The sequence below is a fragment of the Catharus ustulatus genome, chromosome Z (genome assembly GCF_009819885.2).
Source record: "Catharus ustulatus isolate bCatUst1 chromosome Z, bCatUst1.pri.v2, whole genome shotgun sequence".
Taxonomy (NCBI): Eukaryota; Metazoa; Chordata; class Aves; order Passeriformes; family Turdidae; genus Catharus; species Catharus ustulatus.
Genome location: NC_046262.2, coordinates 23,069,114 through 23,089,850, shown reverse-complemented (window position 1 = coordinate 23,089,850; position 20,737 = coordinate 23,069,114). Strand labels below are relative to the sequence as shown.

The following is a 20,737-nucleotide window of genomic DNA, read 5'->3' as shown; positions in this document are numbered from 1 at the left end:
GAAAACGTTGATAACTTGGGCTTTGTATTTGAGACTACAAAAGAAAAAAAGGCACTGTTCTTAGCCTCTGCTTCTTTATTTTGAATTTATCATCCAGGTAAGGATGGTATGTAAGGAAAATATTCTGAAAAGGCTTTTTAGTGACTATTTAGTGTGCAAACTCTTGTAGCATGTGGATGGCATTATTCTAACTGTCTCCTTCAGTGTGAAATACATCAGCTGAAGTAGGACAGCAAGGCAACTTCTGGTAGAACTTAGACCCTTCTAGCAGAGACCATTCTAGAGTTTTCTGGAAATTTTAGTCTAGGTCGAAGAACCCATAAATGCAGGAGGATTCCAGGAAGACGTTTTCATTGCAGCAGAGAGCTAGCACGCTGGGCTGTCGGCAAGACTGGAGCAGTGAGGCTTCAGGCCACATAACACAACAAGGAGTAACAGCCTTGGTGTGAGCTTTAGATAGTGACTGCCCAAAGCTTCAGAAAACTAAAAGGACTCTCAAGAAAATCCTGACCACAGAAAATGACTTTGCAAGTGGACACTTCAGGTAGACAGAAGCAAAGAAGTGGAATGACACAAATATTTTGAGTGGTGATCTACCCCAAGCAATATCGAATGAGTGATTCTGTGCTGTGTTTGCTCCAGCTGGATTAATTTTTTCAAACCACTTTCTTGAGATGAATTGTACAGTTCATACCCACAGATAATGAAATTCCTTTTTAACTACAGTAATTTCATGAATACAAGCCGCAGCAATTTGACAAAAATTTTGGTGGAAACCCGGAAGTGCGGCTAATAGTCGGGGGCGGCTAATATGTGAATAATTTTCTGACATTTACAAGCCCAGACGTGCCAGCCAGGGCGCCGAGCCAAGCACCTGCCAGTAAAAGCCGGCATTCCGCGATTGTTACAGTGTTACTCTGTTGCCCTGGCTCCCTGCAGGCAGCACGGGGGGCGGGGAGAGAGGCGGGAGAGCTCTCTTCCCTCCTCTGCCACAGCCCAGGGGAGAGACGGGGGAGCCCACGCCACCATTGCTGCGGCCCGGGGAGGAGAGGGGGGACCCGGGCCACCACTGCCGTGGCTCGGGGAGGTGGGGGGGAGCCCGCACCGCCATTGCTGCGGCCCGGGGAGGGGAGGGGTGCTCTGTGCCCGGCCAGCGCCGCGCCACGAGCGGGTCGCTCTCTCCGTGCCCGGCCAGCGCCGCGCCGCGAGCGGGGCGCTCTCTCCGTGCCTGGCCAGCACTGCGCCGCGAGCGGGGTGCTCTCTCCGTGCCCGGCCGGCACCGTGGCGGGAGCGGGGCCGGGGTGAGTGAACCCAGAGGCGGCGGCTGGGCCACCTGGCCCCATCAGCATTCCCTAGCGGGCCGAGCCTGCACAGCCTTAGCTGAGCCAGCAAACCCCCCACCATGCCGCGGTTCTGTTAGTATTTGGCAACTTTGTTGCACACGGGTCCTCGCTGCGAACCACAGAGCGGCTTATATTCAGGTGTGGCTTATTTATGGACAAAGAACAAAATATTTGCCAATACCCATAGATGCGGCTTATACTCAGTGCGGCTTGTATTCATGAATTTACTGTACATACAGAAATAATTCCAACTTATACAGGAAGGCAAAGCAAGACAGATTAGAATACAGAATCCATCTAGAAACAGAATCTGCCACACAACTGTAGAATAATTCAGGTTGGAGGAGACCCTTAAGATCATTGAGTTCAACAGTTAACGCAGCAGTGCCAACTCTATCACTAAGCCACATCTCCAAGTGTCACATCTGCATGTCTCTCAAATACCTTTAAGGATAGTGACTACACTACTTCCTATTCAAACGCTTGATAACCCTCTCTGTGAAGATCTTTTTCCTACTAACTAAACTAAAACTGATGCAACTCAAGGCCATTTCCTCTGGTCCTCTTGCTTGTTGCTTGGGTGAAGAGACCAATCCCACCCTAAAGCCTCCTTTCAGGCAGTTGTAGACAATGATAAAGTCCCTGAATCTCCTCTGCTTCAGGCTAAACACTCCCAGCTCCCTCAGTTGCTCCTCACAGAACTTGGGCTCCAGACCCTTCCCCAGCTCCTTTGCCCTTCTCTGGACTGACTCCAGCACCAAAATGAGCCTCCTGAACTGAGGGGTCCAAAACTGAACACAGGATTTGAGGTGTGGCCTCACTAGTGCCCAGGACAGGGAGACAATCCCTGCCCTGCTTCTGCTGGCCACACCATTGCTGATCCAGGCCAGGATGCCATTGGCCTTCTTGGCCACCTGGGCACAACCTGGCTCATGTTCAGCTGCTGGCACCAGCACCCCCAGGTCCTTTACAGCCACTCTGCCCCAGCCTGTGGCACTGCCTGGGGCTGTTGTGACCCAAGGGCAGGACCCAGCACTGGCCTTGTTGAACTTCACACCATTGGCCTTGGGCCATGATCCAGCCTGTCCAGATCCCTCTGCAGAGCCTTCCTGCCCTCCAGCAAGTCAGTAACCCACACAGTTTGATGTGCATGAACTTAACTGAGGGTACACTCCATGACATCATCGGTGAAGACACAAAACAGAACTGGCCCCAGTTCTGAGCCCAGTTCTGAGTCCTGGGGAACAGCACGTGTGGCCACCAGCTGGATGTAACTCCACTCACCAACTCTCTCTGGACTCAGCCATCCTGGTAGTTTTTTACCCATATTAGCAACATATATTTAATGTGACTGTAACCTATTTTTTGTACCTGACACTATTAACTTGTTGTTTTCTATAATGTCTTTTTCTCCCTGTTATTTACTGTAGATGCAATATCCAAGATTTACTAGCCCAACCTACAGTGCAGAACACATAGTGCTCACATGCAAGACTGAATTTAGGTATTAATTATGTATTTTTTAACTGATTAAGTTACATCCCTAAAAGGATTGTAACTATGACTGTGACAGTATGGTTCCATCAATAATTGAAGATGAAATTCCCACAAATAAAAAAGAGCCCTTTGCTTTCCATGAGGAGAGAAATGCTGTTTCATGTGTCAGCAAAACTGTGGATAACCGCATAAATTTTCCCATAATTTATATAGAGAAAACTTCTCACTTCTTAATGGTAGACAGTACTAAGAAGCACAACAGCAGGCAACAATCTAATCATAAAAATTATTCCAGTGTAGCTTTCAAGAATAAAAATCCTGGAAAGATTTTTGGCGTTAAGAAATGTGAAAATGCAGAAAACAAAGAAAATTGCTTTTCTGTGAGGATTCTGAAGGAATGAAAAGCACACAATGGTATTATTCACATAAATCACTTCTGACAGGAAATTAATTATTGTAGTTTTCCAAGATTTACCCATAGATAAATTAATAACCTGGGGGAGAGTGTTGTGCACTACCAGCAAGTTAATACATTTTTCAACAGAGAAAACAGTTTGAAGATTTTGCTGAAAAGGACACATTTCTGTCTGTGGGCAGTGATGCCTTAAGCCATGGAAATACCAAAATGTTTTCCACAGTTACTAATTTCTGTACAGATGAAATAGGAATAACCTACCATTCTTTTGTGAAGAAAGCAGTGAAATTTTAGCAGGAATCTTTGAAAATGTAACAAGTTTACCAGAACTGACAATTTGACTTTCAGCCATGCATTATTATTCACAATTGATGAGGTAATACTAAATTTGAAGCACATTTCTTTCCCTACAATCTAATTAGCAAATATTTTTCCAGTCACCTGGACAGTTCATGAAACACATGCAATGACAAACACTGTACAGGTATCATCCTTCAGTCCTGAGGATCTAAATCCAGTCCTTTTCTTCTTCTCCTGCAGAGTTTTGGAATTATAGGATGTATTTAATTCTGTAAGCTTTAACTATGTAAACATCCTGTTGCATGCCTCCACAAAGCATGTATTTTATAACTTGCAGATAAATGTATCTTAATACTTTTCTTAGGATTGTCTTGAAATAAGAAGATGAGGATGAGAGAGCACTTCTGTGAAAAATTATTTTGTTAGCCAGAGTAAGAGTAGATTAGTTGATGGTTTGCTGAGATTTTTTTTTTTCCCAAATTACTATCTTATATATGACACATTCAATGAAAGTGAATTCCTAGGGAAAATAAAAAAAAGAATCCTAACACAACAGTCTTGGGCCCTAAATGCAAATCTTCTCTAAGAACAATTAAGGTAAACTGAAGGAGACCAAAATACTTCCATCCACCACAAACTTTAAAAAAAAAGCATATTCACATTTTGATTCAAGGAACACAGCCTGATACAGCTGCTCTGTCTGAAAAGAGACTGTCTTTTTAGTAAAGCGTAATTATCAACCAAGGGTTGAGACTTTGTAAATGCTAGGTGGATTATCTGTATTATAAATCATGGACACAAAGGAAGATTAAAAACAGTGCTGGGTTTCAGAATTTTTCTCCTAAGAAATTCTCTGATAATGTAAAGACTGACAACACATACCATTACAAAAATAATAAAGCACTTATGATAGTTGAAATTCATATTCTAGGAACTAAAGTGTACATCTGACAAAAAATCCCCAACATATTGTCTGAAATAAAATGCTTTTATGTTTTTCCTTTGGTATCTCCTAATGCCATGCAAAAAGGTGATAATCTATTTTCATTGTAAACAAGAAGTAAAAAGCTGCTATCTAACCACATGCTAATTACAGTATCTTAAGGAGAAGATTACACTTGGTTAACTTTTTTCCTTCAATCAATCAAACCTAATTTGTTCAAAATGTATTCAAAGCTAAATTTGAATTGTTCAGTAGGAGGGACACAGTCTTAAAGTGAGAATAACAAGAGATAGGCATCACATAAGAAAGGTGAATTGCCAATAATTTTTTTTATCAGAACTCCATTCATAAATTTCTTGTTAGCATGCTTTCTGTCACCTTCCTTCATATTTTCATTCTTAGAGAATTTTCTTCCTTGGGCATATAAAGCCAAACAGTTCTCAGACAACAGGACTGCTAACAAGACTTCTCAGCAAATGTAATGTCCATGGTATGGACTCCAATTTGCAAGACAACTTCATCACATCACATCTGCACGTTCAAAAGTTAGTTTCGGCTATTCAAGTATGAATGCAGCTGATGGAAATGTGGAAGTGACTTCTAAAGCATCTGCAAAGATTTTCTATAGATAATCCGAACAGATGGTTTATACACCACTCCACACTTCCTGTGAACTTTCACAACTTCTTTTACAGACTGTTGTTTTCTTTAAGTGACATAGAAACTGTACAATAAAATGACCATGGTTGTATTTTGTTATGTTCATACAAGTTTTTAATATCCATTTTAAAATTTCTTTTAACAGTAAGAAAATCATGGTTTGTTAATTTTTCAGGTGGTTTTAATAATTACATAACATATTTCACACTTATTTCATTAACTGAATGAAAGAAACAGAATACAATGGCCTAATTTATCTTATTTTCTGGGAAATTATTGTAAAATAACAAGCTAGAATTCAAGAGTTTACCTCTCTGTTCTTTCATGAATGGCCAAGAACTTGAACACTTTCCTTCATCTCTTTTTATCTTAGGCTTCTTTTCCTGAAGATGAATGATCTTCAAGGACTGCAGCTCTTATTATTATGCACTGGTGTTATTACTTTGTGCTATTGCCCAGTGTCATAGGATAATTTGCTTTAGCAGAAGTGAAAAAAATGAATCATTTTCATTTTTAACATGCAAAGACAGAACTTTGGGTTACTTTCCATAATTTATATCATCATTCAATCCTTTCCTCTTTGTGGTATCAGGATTAATGTTCGAGCCCATGCTATTCTATTCGTCTGAAGAAGCTTACTTCAGGGTTTTTCTTTCTGTTACTGAGCTATTCTAAACTCATGAATCCCTTTTGATGTCAAAAAGCTATGCAAGGTGTGTAGGAGTGCTCACCAGTCCCATTTACGGGAAATTTTTTGTCATTTCTGAGCAGATTAGAGAAGGTTGAGAGCTCCAAGTTAAGCTCATGACTGGGCATCAAATTTTCCTAGAATTATCTCTTTGTATTTGAGAGGCAAAAATCCATACACCCATTTTTTGAAAAATAAACTGACAAAATAGCAAAATACAGTGTTTCTGAATTAAGCTTACAATGTATCAGGAAAAAGCACAAAACTTTAATTTACTGAGAATGTTTCACTTAGCCACACTGAATCTGTATTATGTTTTATCTCAGCTCTAGGCATTATTAAGGCAGAGAACAAATGAAAGAAGGAAGATAAGGGCCTAAGAGAAAGCAAACAAACATAGTTTAACACAAAAAACTGAACTGATAATAAGTAAGCCTTATACTTACTCGGAGATGGTAAAAAAATAAGTGAAGTTATTTTTAAAATGTAATCAAAATAAAAGTAAGAGAAGCAATCTAAGTTTCCTTAAGAGTGGGACATTTATTCTTCATGCTTTTGTCTCTATGAGAGTTGCTAGGAAAGAAAAAATACTATCTTAGACTGTGAGAGACTGAAATTGTCTGATGGGTAAACATTGCTAAAATCATTAGAGAGCTCTTCAGAGAAGCAGCTGTTCATCTACGACCACCAAAGCCCACTCCTCCACAAATGCACCTACCAACCTCAATTTAGATTGTGACTGGAACTTGAGATAAGACAGAGGGGATGCTGTTGTCCATCCCAGACCTAGGGAGAAGAATGTATCCACAAGCAATACTGGAAGAGAGTCTGGAATACTAAAGTTTAAAACATTCAGGGGGCAACCTGCCGATGTGCAAAGTAACCACCCAAGTGCAGAGGGCCACATGTGCCTGAAGGCGCTCATCTCTGCTGTTGGGCCATATGGAACTAAACCGCACTACTACAACAGGCAGCTGCAACAGCAGACTATCAAAGGCCCCTGAAGTACCCCCCAACTCACAGTGAACCTCAGCATTTAAAACTCAGGAAATCCTTTGAGTTTTGTGGCCTTTCCCCACCCCTGATGGACCAACATCTTCACTTTAAGCAACAGACATCAAAGGTGTACCAAGTTTTGTTTCTGGATCCAACAGGGGTATATTTGCCCTTTATTTCTCTTTCTTTTCCTCATACATTTTAAGTGCTGTTTTTATACTTTTATATTGCTATGTTACTGCAGATAATAACAACAAAAATGGCTAATACCTATCTTTCTTTCCAAACAAATTGTTCTAAAATAAACTGTATACATATATATGAATGTATGTATGTATGTATACCCAAACACACATTTGTTTACAGACACTGACTATTCAGTGTAGTTTCACTCTAATCTGCCCCAAGGAATTTATTAACTAGAACATGGGTTACCCTTGCCTTCTAGGGCAGGATGTAATATAGACTTCATTAATCTCAGGTGAGATTAATTCCAATTCGAGGAACATTTTTTGGATCAACTGCAGCTAGATGCTTATACTGAACAAATAAACTACACACAAAGATAGCATAGGACAGGGACTGAACACTGTTTGCTGCCACATGTGCTCTAACCAACAGTCTCCAGATCTGCCATTTCAACAGCACATTTTTGATCTGTGTAAGAAAGAAGTATCTGACTTGCAGTTTCTTTTTGAAGTGAGGTACTAATTAATCTTAAATGATCGGTCTCCAGCATGCAGTTTAGAAGTTTTTGTATTGCACTGCACTGTATGGTAACAGATTGAGATCAAATTTTTTTTAACATTATATGCATGTTTTTGTCTACAGAATTCAAGTCATTGCGTTAGCCAAGTCTACATTTTTCTAAAAGAAATTCCAACAGAGGGCAGTTCTCCCAGTGAACTACCCCACTATAATTTACTGGCAGGGAGATTAGGCATAGTGTTCCTATATTCTTTGTGAGATACCAACAAGTCCTGAGGTCACAGGTGACAGAACCATCTCAGAAAGACATGTAAACAATGACAAAAAGAGTATAGTATAGATAATACCATGTTATGGATTTTGTGTTTCCTCAAAAATACAAATAACTGCAGGAAATTTGCTAAGAAAAAGTTATGAAAAATCATCAGCTATTAATGAATGTAGCCTGAAAGACTCAATTACTACTGTTAAATGTAGTATCACATGAAAGCAAAATGAAATGCTAAAAACTCTTATTTTCATTAATTGTATTTTCCAATAACAGATTTTTAAAAAGATTTGACTAAGAGTGGGAATAACATTAAAAAAATAAAAGGATCTTTGCCTGGCTTGTCTGGTTGAGTCTCTCAAGGTAAACACAACTGTTGTTGTGCAATACTTTTCTTTCTTAGGTAACAATTTTATTGTCTCAGCTTTGCAACACAAGCTGCACATTTTTTTAGGAAGAATGATACCTATTATGTCCACATTTTAGCAATGAGTTCTTCACTGTAAAGTCTATCTAGTGCTCAAATTCACCTGAACATTTGCACTGCAGTAACTTTAATACAAGGCTGTAATTTAAATAATTTTATCGACAGTGGCTGTTATCATCTATTCACAAACCTGGAGTAAAGGCTACAACTCCTATTTTTCCAAATAAGAAGCTTAAATGAGATCACAAACAAAGTGGCAGTCTCTCTCTCTCTGTTCAAACACACATGACAAGCTTCTGCTTGACTGGAACATTTCTGAAGCAAAATTTTGTCAGCAACTGCCAATTTCTCGAACTGAAAGAAAAAGCACTTTGCAAAAAGCACCAGTCTTAATTACAGTAATTTCACGAATACAAGCTGCACGGAGTATAAGCCGCACTTCCAGTGCGTCGACAATGTTGATGTCTTTGTCAATAAAAAAGCCGCACCCGAATATTAGCCGCACTTTCATTCGTAGCAAGGATCCGTGTGCAACTTTCACAAATTTGCCAATTAGTAACAGAATCGCGGCATAGCAGGGTTTGCTGGCTCGGGGCGGGGCCAGGCAGGCTCGGCCCGCTCATGGTTGCCAACGGGGCCGGGTGGCCCAGCTTGGCGCCACGGCTCAGCGGGGCCGCTCGGGGTCAGCCAGGAGGTGCTGCTGCTGCCGCCACCAGGCTCGCTCATCCCCACCTCCCGTCTGCACCGCCGCCGCCGTGTTTGCTCGCCCTGGCCGGCACTGCTGCCCCCACGCTGCTGGGCTCCCCCACGCTGCTAGCCCCAGTTCTGCTGGGCTTCCCCGCGCTGCCAGGCAGCCCCGCCCGCCAGGCTTCCCGCTTCTGCCATGCTTCCCTGCGCAGCATGGTTCTGCCGGGCTACCCTGCACTGCTAGCCCTGGTTCTGCTGGGCTCCCCTGCACTGCTAGCCCCGGTACAGCTGGGCTCCCCTGCCCTGCTGGCTCGGGCTCTGCCGCCCGCCCCCCGCACCACTGGCCCCACCTCTGCCAGGCTTTCCCACCTCTGCCGGGGCCGGCCGGGTTCCAGCTTGGCTTGGGGCTGCCGCGGGCTCTCACTTCCCTGTTGGTAGCTTTTAGAATATTGTTAATATATTAGCCACCCCGGAGTACTAGCCGTACTTCCGAGTTTCCACCAAAATTTTGGTGAAAATGGTGCGGCTTGTATTCGTGAAATTACTGTACATTTCATGCACTTTGTCCAGTCAGCTATGGCACACACAGTTACAGTCCACTGGAAATTGTTGTTTTTCATATAAAATCCTTTGCCTGGGACTTCAGGAGTGTTGTCTGTAAGTCAGTCTAGGTGTAGGACATCCTCAACAATTTGGCATTTCCCTAGGTTTCTTAAACTGCAGGGTACGCTTGTTTCTCTTTCACTCAGGTTAGGTGTAGTCCAGTGGATTTCTCACACTTCAGTTGAATACAGGATTATTCTCAGGACTACCTAAATAGCCTATGGTTAGATAAGTCCACCACAGGACTGAAAGATGGATTTTGTAAGATTTGGCTCACTGTAATGACCATATCTTATTTCCTATAGGTGAGCACAGCACAGAAAACCAAACTGGAAGTCTGCAATATTTACCCTTCTTTTTCAACATATTCACGGAACCCATTTTCATGCATAAATTCGCAATAGTTTAGTTTGCGGTTTTTGCATTTTTTTCTTAATTAAGTATCACAGAATCATAGAGTGGCCTGAGTTGGAATGCATCTTAAAGATTATCTTATTCCAACCTCCACTGCCATGGGGAGGGACATCTTCCACTTGTTCAAAGCCCCATCCAACCTGACCTTGGACATTTCCAAGGATGGGGCATTCACAATTTCTCAGGGCAATCTGTTCCTGTGCCTCACCACCCTCACAGTAAAGAACTTCTTCCTAATGTCTAATCTAAATCTACCACCTTTCAGTTTGAAGCCATTGCCCCTTGTCCTATCACTACATGGCCTTGTAAAAATATTACCACTCCAGTGTTAAGTACACTTCCTTGGTTTTTTTCTAAGCTAACTTTTATTAATAAAAGTGATAAAGCTTCATCAAATACATCTTTCCTTCACATATGTTACTCGTGCCTTCACTTTATAGAGAAATGTGCCCTAAGCTATGACAAATTCATATAGATAAAGACTGACAGATTATACAATATAGAGAGTTATAGGTGAAAGGAGAAATGAAACTAGATATAGAATACTTGTTTTCATAACTTAGACTTCAAACTTGCATGTTACATTTCTTCCTCAAACATTGTCCTTCCTTCCCCCATTATGAACTTCTGGTTTGCTGAATGACCTGTGTAAAATTTGCCATGAAGGTAACAGAACCCAGTCTCTTATGAAAATAGGTGCAGATCTCTACTTGCATATAGTGACCTTGGTCTTCAGTTGTGTTTGTGCTGTTCAGAGTCCTTCATGCACAAGAAGAGTACGCTGTTCATCTTTGTTATAGGAAGGTATTACAATAAGGTTTCTTGAACTTACAGATTTGAGGTCAAGTTTCTGAGGGCTTAAATGCAGAAGGAACTGGACTTTGGTGCTATGGAGAATGTAATGAAACACATGTGATGGCATCAAATAAAGAGTTAAAGCTGCCAAACATGTCATAAGGTTTGATAACTTCTTGCAACAATAACCTTTGCAGAAAAAGAAGTCCTACAAAGCAAATAATTTCCAACTGGAGGAAATGCTTTTAAGGAAATCACCAATTTCTGTCTCAAAGATTAACCTGAAGATGCAACAGTAAACTTGTTTTACTTGAAAATGAGTGAATACAGTCATTAGTACTTCCACCTCAAGAATCCTGGCCATTTGCCTTGACTTACTCGCTTATGAAGACGTTCTGCTTCCTCCTGATACGCAGCAAGTTGTTGTTTCCATTGCTTCACATTGGCAGTGGACTCCAGCAGGGCTGCTGTGAGCTTAGCATTATTACCCTTGAGTGTGGCCAGTTCTGCCTCCCAGTGCTTGCTGATTGTCGAACTGCATAGACAGAATGAGAATGGTCAGAACTCCAAAATCTCTTCCTTTACACTTTTTAAATATATTACAAATTTTTTAAAATATCCAACAAAAAGAGAATTACACAAAAAGTTACATAACTAACCAAAATATTATATCTATTTGGTACATAATTAATATACCAAATACAATAAACAAATGAGAATCCAAACGCTCAAATCATCAAAACTATAAATTAAGAAAATATAGGTAATACAATTATTGGAGAAAAACACCTACCTTCCCAGTTCAACAGGGTATACTCATAACTAAAAAGTTAAAGATCATGAAATCCACATCAGCTTACCAAAAGCAACAGTATGCAATTCAAGAATATGTATATGATTAGTTACTCTTTTAATATATGCACATTGAATGGAAGTGCTTTTTAAATCCATTACTTTTGAAAATGTGTTGTAGGAAAATATTTGTCATTGATTTGATTAAAGAGAGCTAATTGTCTGCTTTGGAAGTGCAGTTTTGTTGTCTTCATGTAAGTCTTCCCTTCCTGAAATATACTTTCTTTATTAAATACCACATTTAATTTGTTTTTGCAAATTCAAAGACCTTGAATTTCATAATACTGTTAATAGGTTTCTCCTCACTAGTATCAGCAAAGAGAGTAGAGATCAAGTAGGATGGATATACTACTGCTCTACTTCAAAGTGGAAGCTGATGTTGAGGTTTACTGAAGTAGCCTCTACTGAACAGAGGAAAATTCCTGCTTACAATTTAGTTGTTCTCTTAGCAAACACAGGGCTTTAATTTTCACAGGTAATTAGCTTGCCATCATCTGCAGACCATATCTTTACACTCAGTATGGAAAGGAAAAGTATCTCAGACAAATCAGGTGAATGCATTGTATGCATTATATGCAAATAGCTCATTAATGTGCACTCGTACAATGCTAAGAGTATGTGAGGTGCACACCTCCATGGACAGTACATACAGAAAATATTTAATTTTTTTAATTAGCTCACTATTAAAGAAAGGCATCAATGAAAACAAAAATTCTGTAACTCTGACCAAAATTATATTGTATGAAGAATGATTATAATACAATTATATATTTAAATATATCTGTTAATATTATTAAATGAATTATAATTCATTACTATTTTGGATGTAAGTTTATAGAGTAATCTGAACTTCATGCACATGTATAATGAGATATTCTGCCATCATTTTGTCCACTTAGTTTCTTTCTTCCACTTCCTTATATGCTGAGTCCATCCATCAAAGCATATTTTGAGAACATTATGACTCCTATAAATGCTGCTTAGGTGTTCAAAATTAACCAGACACTAGAGAACATTCATTACTTGTTCAGACCACATGTACTGTTTCACTAAAACATTATATCTGATTTTACCATGGTCCAGTATTTCCTTCCAAATAGCACTTTGTTCCCTTGAACAGGAATACAAGTTCCTCCAGAAGAGGAATATGTTCTAGCATTTAATGATACAACTAATTACAAGTTCACCACTGGAAATTTTAGATCTTAAAAGACTAAACTAAAATAGTGATGATCCTACTTTCTCAGGGAACACAGACTCACTTCCTCAAGAAGGTAAGTATGAATTTCTATTACCATGTTCTCTAATCAGATTTAAGTTTCACTTACAGCAGCCCAGATCAACAAATTGTATTAAGAGAATGCTCAAAATATCTAGTTCATCAGCATATTCATACTTCCTGATGTTCTGATCTGACAAATATCACATGAAAGTGAATTCCATTTAGCAGCCCTGCAGGACTACTGGCAACTACTACCTACTAACAAATTGTTTATATGTGACACCGATACTCTCTTACAAAATGTGTCTTACTACTTATCTTTGCCCTCAGAAGATATATGCACACAAACTGGTGTAACACAGCTGTATCTGAGGCAGTCAAAGGCTGAGAACTGTTTGATCATTCATTTTCCTAAAGAAGTGAAAGGATTTTTGTAATCTAATAATGTGTGTATCTACAATGTTATCCTTCTAATCCATTAAGAACACAGAAGTTGGACTCTCAGGCAGTGATGAGCAATAATGTGAAGGTGATTTGCGGGTGTCTTTGGTGCCCCTACCACAGTACCTCCAGAGAAAATAACCAGGAGCTTTTAAGTTATTCCTTGTATTATGGAATATCAGCATAAAATATGAAGCACGTATTTTCTATTACTGCTATGGTTACCCTAGCTCAAAAGCAGTAAGGTTTCTTTGATCTGATTATTTTTCAATTGTTTTTTCTCAGTAGGAATGCATCAGTATTATTTCTCAATTGTACTCTTTTTCCCTAAAAGATCTACATATTCAGCAGGTATGTTTCTCTTGTAATACAGTTGTGACTTGTTCATAGCATCTACTGGGGTTTTTTTCTACTAATAATTGTTATTGTATTTCCTACAGATTCTACTACAGTGCCATAAAATGGAAGCATATTACTTATAATTGTTACTGTATCTTCTACAGATTCTACTATAGTGCCATAAAATGGAAGCATATTACTTAAATTGGTCTAATTTTGTTTCTGGTAATATACAAAGACTTCCTAACCCTTTAGACTTACTCTATTTCTTCTCAATGGATATCATACTGGGAAACACAGTCCCAAAGGTGTGGATTTTTTTTGCTTCATAAAATCATAATTTGGTTAAAATAGCCCATAACCACTCCCCGCTGTTGTGACTTTCTTTTCTCAAATACTTTCTTGTGATTAAAAAAAAAAAGGAAAACAAAAACAATGAAGAGCGTAATGAAATTATGTTCTGTGGATTAGTTTGGTTAAAACTGGATTTAGATTAATTGCTTTAGAGCCAAATAAAACACGCTTACAGCAGGCTGTTCTTAGGTTAGACTGAGAGTATCTGCACTGAAGCTATATTGGTTCAAATTTACTAACATCTCCTGAGCAAACACTGGGAGTCATATAATTCAGACACAAGGAAATTGTCCCTTGGAGGAGGAGATGCTGAGGCTAACTCTTTGTGAAAGGGAACACAGAGATCAAGAAGATGGACACATGGAAAGTCCAAAGAGATCCCAGAAAGTGCTACAGTCCCTTGGGACAGTAACAGGAATGCTGCACATACTTTTTCTCTCTAAAACATTTTACTAAATTCCTGTCTGAAAGGCTTGCTGCTAGAAGGAGTTGATTTTGCCCTCACTGCATAAGATTCTGTCATAGAAAATACACACACAGCCCTGACAGGTTGTCTTAACAGCTGTAAATACCTAAACCTAATCTGAATCATCCCTCATGTGTTCTGAGACCATGTACTCTACAAAGCACTTAAAATATGCACCCTTACTCAGCGATCACACTGATCCAAACAGTAATTTCTACCAGAACATGTTCCAGATCTGCACTGTGGTGGAAAGCTGTTTATAGACTCTGAGGGACACACAGTCATACACGCTTGCAGTCCTGTGGTGCAATAATTCAATCTGCATACATGTTTTGTCTTCTTCTTAAAATCATCCATGCCTTTGCAGGTAGTGTCACAATTTTAACAGTTATTTCTTGAAACCTGTCAGAATTAACATCACTGACTGCCTGACAATCCCAAAGTTTCAAGATGGTCCTTCGAAAAAAGAAACATTCTTGACACTCTGAGTTGTTGCCTGTTTTTCAGCATGAAAAGATACACAAAAGTTTCAAAAATACCCTAACAGAGAACAAAGCCTGGTCATTTCCCTTGTGAAACTTCAGAACATCTGAAAACACCAGGACAAGCTGTTTTGCATACATCCCATTGGTGACAAATACAAGAGAGAGAAAGGGCTCCTCTAAAGAATAATAGCAAATTCTGAGTTTTATTTGGTTAACTACCACGCTAATACGAAACAAACCACCAACAACAACAAAAACAAAAACAAACCCACAAACAAACAAACAAACAAACAAACAAACAAACAAACAAACAAAGCTTTTATAGCAGAGGTTTGGGTCAGACAATGACGGTTCTTTGTGGGATTTCAAGCACCCTTTAGTGTGCAAAAGATCAAAACTCTCCTGAATCTCTAGTCCTTGATTTAGGCTACAGTATCTGGTATATGTGTAATATATACTTTCATGTCCACAGTCAGAACACCACATGGTGCCCCACTGTCAAGGCAAGGGATTCAAAATCAGATATTCAACATCCATGACATCCAGTTATTCAATCACATTCACAAAACACTCCTAGAAAAACTACTGGCTGGTACCACTTAGCCTAAATGTGATATCCACTGAAAATTTAAGTAGGAGTCAATGATCTTCCTTCCATACATTTAAGCATTCTGGCCAATTAACATCAGGCCAATCTCCTTTCTCACTGGGGATTAGTTACAAGCCCAGTAAGTCACTGAGGAATAGCTTTGGTATCTGTCCATCTGTGACCTGAATAGTGTGCCAGAGGCTATAAATGCATGATTATCTTTCTCTGCAAAGTAGGTCACTTAAGGAAAATTAATCCGAAAAGCTCCAGTCACCACATTTAGACAGTTGGAGAAGGCTTGCAAAAGGAAGGGGGGATAAGTACACACTGATGAGTTTCATTCAGAATGAAGTTATTTTGAGAAATGCTTTCACGAAACAAAGAAACAAAAGCACTTCAAATTATGTTTCTGCTTTTTGAATCATTATTGCTTATTCACCATTCACTTGAATGCAGTACCAACACTGTGAAACATGGTTTAGGATTTATTTCAGATTTATAGCAATAAAAGGTGCAAAGAATTCCAATTTATTAACATTTAGGGGGCTTAATATTGCATAAAATTAATTAGTTTAAAATTTATTCTATAGCATAATCACGGTATCGAGAAACTACTGCTATTCAAGAGCAGGTAAATTATTTTCTTCAGGTGTCACTGAGATCTGCTCTGCAGGTATGTGGTGAACAATCCTATTTTGGGACAGCAGATGTGAAGAGGAATTTAGCCAAGGAAGAATGGAGTACTTTCAACATAAAACGTGGATTCTGGTATAATAACTAAATCCATAAGACTTGACAAATATGAACAGAGCAGAGTCTTGATAGCAGCTGCCCGGATCACAAACAGTGGCATGTGTTGGATGCAGCTCAAGAGTTTGGTGGAGTGAGCATTATCAAGCAGAGGGAGTGGTATGTCAACCAGCTGGTAACAATGCATGAGCTGTGCTGGCAGCAAGAAATGACCCCTTCTGACAGCCGGGCTGGTAAGCCTTACAGAACTCTGTAAGGCTTCATGCTCTACAAAGCACAGGGGCATTGTGAACCATTTGGTTCTGTTGCAGTAGTACGAGAAATCTAGTGAACACAAAGCATTGCTTCTTCTCCTTGGAAGGGTAAGGCAAGTGTTTGAGTTTATGAAAAATTCCCTTGTGCATTAGGAAAGGAATCCTGAAAAAGGTCCTTATGAAATCTCCCATATCAAATAAGCTTCAGTTAATGCTGAAGGTTAGAAGGCTATGCTTGCTATTGCCTACATTGAAATGAGGTGACTGCTGGATTTGATGGAGATGTTGACTCTGCTGGTACAGCAAGGGATTGCAGCATCTCTCAAGGAATTCCTAAAAGCTCACAGGAAACCTCTTCTCATTCAGGCTGAAAATGAGACTCAAGCTCCTTAGCTTATGTCCTCATGTAGAAGAATTTTTAAACAAGCAATTTGGGAATTACACCACTTTTTGGAGATTTCAGAAAGCATCTTCTGTGGCCATCTCTTAAATGTCTGAAACAATTTTGTGATATAAAGGATTTAAACCTGATGGGTTTTGCGAGTTTGTGCTCTTGCTAGTCCAAAGAACCATATGCCCTCAGTAATGATGTGGAAATCTCTCCCACTCTCTTGAATATTCAAAGTAATAGGGAACAGAAGGGAGTTTTGTCTTACATTATTTTATGGAGGAGGAGCCCTATAATGAGTCAGAAGTTGAGAAAAGAGCCATGGAGCCATGGACCAGGTTCTATCTCAGTTCTCCAGGAAGTGGCAAGAAAGAAGACGTGTGAGTTGGTCTGCCATTTTTGTCTTTCCACAGAGCTCTCTGCTTGTAGGGGCCTAACTCTGAGTTTATGTATATGCGGGACATAGTTGTCCAGTTAAATACAGTAATTTCACGACTATAAGGCACATCCTTTCAACTAAAATTTTGATCGAAACCCGGAAGTGCGCCTTATATATGGACAAAGTTCAGAAATTTGCCAACCTGGAAGTGCGAGTTGCAAGCTGAGCCGCGCCAGCCACGAGAGCCGCGCCAGCCGTGAAAGCCGCACCAGCCAGCACTGGGAGCGGGCGGGAGTGCTGGGACCTGCGGCATGGGGAGGGTGCCCAGGGCTGCATTTAAAAGCTACACCAATCTGTGAAAAATGTTTGCAAATTGAGCACCTGCCAGTAAACCCTGTGATCGCGTGATTCCGTTACTAATTGGTTACTTTGTTGCGCATGGATCCTCACTGCAAAAAAAAAGGGCATCTTATAGTCTGGTGCACCTTACATATGGACAAAGTTCGGAAATTTGCCGCCACCCGCCTTATAATCCGGTGCGCGTTATACTCGTGAAATTACTGTAATTAAAGAACAGTAAAAGAGGGAAAGCTACAGTAAGAACAACAGATTTTGTAATAAGAAAACTTAAGACACAAAACAATTGCCTGTTCACAGCCACTGCCAACTGTCTTACATGTAGTTGTGATTAACTGTACACATACAAAAGGAAGTCTTACTTGATAAACTGGAATTTATTTTCTAAAAAGTAAATATTCTCAAAATTATAATCCAGAGATAATTACCAGGAAATCACTTTGAGTTAAATATTTTGAGTTCTGCCAATGAAAAACTAATTAATATTCAAAGAGATTCTTATCCTTAATTAGAGTATTCAAAAGAATTTTTAGCAAAGGGGAAGAGGTCCCCTGGGGAGAGAAGGAGGAACATTAACAGAGCATGAAAGACCTGTTCTTCTCTTTGGGATAACGAATATCTACATGATCTCAGTGGAGTTATATCAGCACAAAACCAGAGAAACATGGTTGTGAATCAGCTCTTAGCAAAAGAGATGAAGGAGGCTCTTGAAGCACATTGTACTTTAAGTAAGGTGCTTAATATCAATGCCACCCTGCTGGAAAGTAAGAAAGGCAGCTGAATGGATGAAATGAGCAATCAGCAGGTGAGAGAACTATGCGTCTAGAAGTCTATCAGTCTGTACAAATACTGATGGTTCATCCCTCTCCAGGATGTGTTCCATTGTTTTGCACACACCTTTGTTCAACTCGGAGCTGTAATATGTTTGAACTCCCAATTACTATGTCAATGTAGAAGGCAAATGCCAAAGCTTCTTTCTGCAAATTTGGGCAGCTACAATATGTGGATATAGAACAGATTTGTCCCTCAAGGTGTTTCACTTATGAGCTTTCACTTTCATTTAGCCTATCAGCTTGGCCAACTTTTTGACTGGACTCTCAACCAATCAGACTACCCATGTAGCCCATGGTCAGGAGAAGACTTGCCTTCCCAGTTCTGTTACAGACAGTACTGCACTAAGGCAGCTCGCTGGGGAAGGATCAATATCTTTGTGGACTTAATGGATGAAAATGACAAAAGAAGTTGAGTAATGATACATACTCTTTCCACTGTAGAGCAGACCACTACGCAATGAAAATGGGTGGCCATACTGTATTTAGATCCACCACTTCAAGTCATGCTCTGTATGTTGTAATACAGCCTTTATTCACCACAGGGTTACAGAAACCACCACTTCTTTCATTATGGGACTTATCTTTGAGGAATAGACTGGATATGGCACTCTTTTTAAGAACGGGATTTTCACATAAATACCACATCCAGTAACCCAGCATCGTATACCTGCAAAAGGCAACAAAGCCAGAGCCAAAAATGGCTAACTATGTGTTCATTGGTTATGGAAACACTAAGAGTTAGTAGAAGAGAGGAGCTCTTGAAAGACACTTCATGGGATGCAGAAGATTGGATATTAACACAAAATTAATGCTTCAGCAATGACCTCCAGCCGGGATTTAGGTCCCAGTCTTTTAACCCAAGTTAAAGGGAGGAACAAGCAAAGACAAAACAATGATATTACTTAGTTTCCTGTACTGCATGTTAGTGCACTCTGGATGTGTTTACACAAGGTAACATTTAAACTCTGTTTCTTATTTGAATTATGTTGTTAAGCACAATTTTAAGCTGAATTTCTACACTGAATCACAAAGTGAAAACCCTGTATTTAACGTGAGCAAAGTCCCCGATCTCTCTGAAGAGGCTCAATTTCTAATTTCATGCTTTTAAAAAGGCCTCATTTTTATCTTAGTCACTTAATTTTATAAAGTAAACAGAATTTTATCTCTTTGTGAAAGCCATAGAGTATAAACAAAGAACAGTAACTCTTTCTTAAAACTTTAAGCCCTTTGAAAGCACAAGCATGGTTAATTAATTTCTACATTTTTTGCAGTAATCACTAAAACTTTATTGACCTAAAAACTACCACATATTCTGAAAAAGTAAAAGAAGAAATTGTTCTTGTTCCCTTACTTAAACAGCATATTGGTGTAGTTGGAAATTGTTTACTCTCAGATCTGTAGTGTATAACTGTTACCTAGTAAGATTTTTTTGTGCACTGAACATTAGGCATAATTCCTTGCTGTTGCTATGGTGCTGAATACTTCAAATATTCCAACAAAATTACATTTTTAAAATCTACCAAAGTTATTCGGGAATGTACATCCTATTTTCTGAAATGACTAGGTATTTGACTGCAGAGAAAAAGTAAAATTGACTCTGGCATTTATGGCACTTAATCACTTCAAGAAATCAATTGATGATGTGGCTACCAGCCAGTCAGATACTAGGACACAGTAACCCTGACACTAAAATGATCTGAATTATGGACACCTTCATTGTGGAACTCATCTGTACACACAAGAATTTAAAGCAATTTAACCACAAATTCACACTCTGAATCAGTATGGATTAATTTTGCTAGGCCCATAGCTAGGCAAAATCCCAAGTGTCTTTCAAAAATCCTACTAATAACAATAATTTGGGTGTGCACTGAATCAATTTGCACTCTACCAGCAATGTAACAGAACAAAGTATTTGACTTCCCTACACACCTCTTATCTGCGTTGGCTTTTACTGGGTGCTATTCAGATTTTTCAGTTTTACTGAACTGTGCTCTCAATTACACCTTAGTGAGCTTGAAAAACTTCCCTAGCTTTGCCACAAAGATGCTGTGTTAAGTACAATGAACAACTTCTTTCACAGTGATTACTTTCTCCACTTGCTAAAATAGGGCCAAAAGCTCTGAGCTCCAAAGATACATGGGCTGCAGAGTTTGCACTCTCTGCAAACTGCCCTCCTCAGTGAGGAGATTCTAAATACAGTTTTCCCACAGTCAGGTTTAGAATCCTTCCATCTCCACAGTCCTCTGAGTTCTTATGGGATCTGTAACCCTTCCATTCCCAT

At 39.5% G+C, this 20,737-nt stretch overlaps 1 protein-coding gene across 2 annotated transcripts in view; it reads right to left on the bottom strand.

Annotated features, from left to right (window-relative positions):
• Positions 1–20,737, bottom strand: part of HOMER1 (homer scaffold protein 1) — an 89,819-nt gene that overhangs the window by 13,859 nt on the left and 55,223 nt on the right. For both annotated transcript variants that reach the window (XM_033085661.1, XM_033085662.2), the window contains exon 6: positions 11,123–11,279. In XM_033085661.1, coding sequence (XP_032941552.1) covers positions 11,123–11,279 — 157 coding nt within the window. The remainder of the gene's footprint in view (positions 1–11,122; positions 11,280–20,737) is intronic.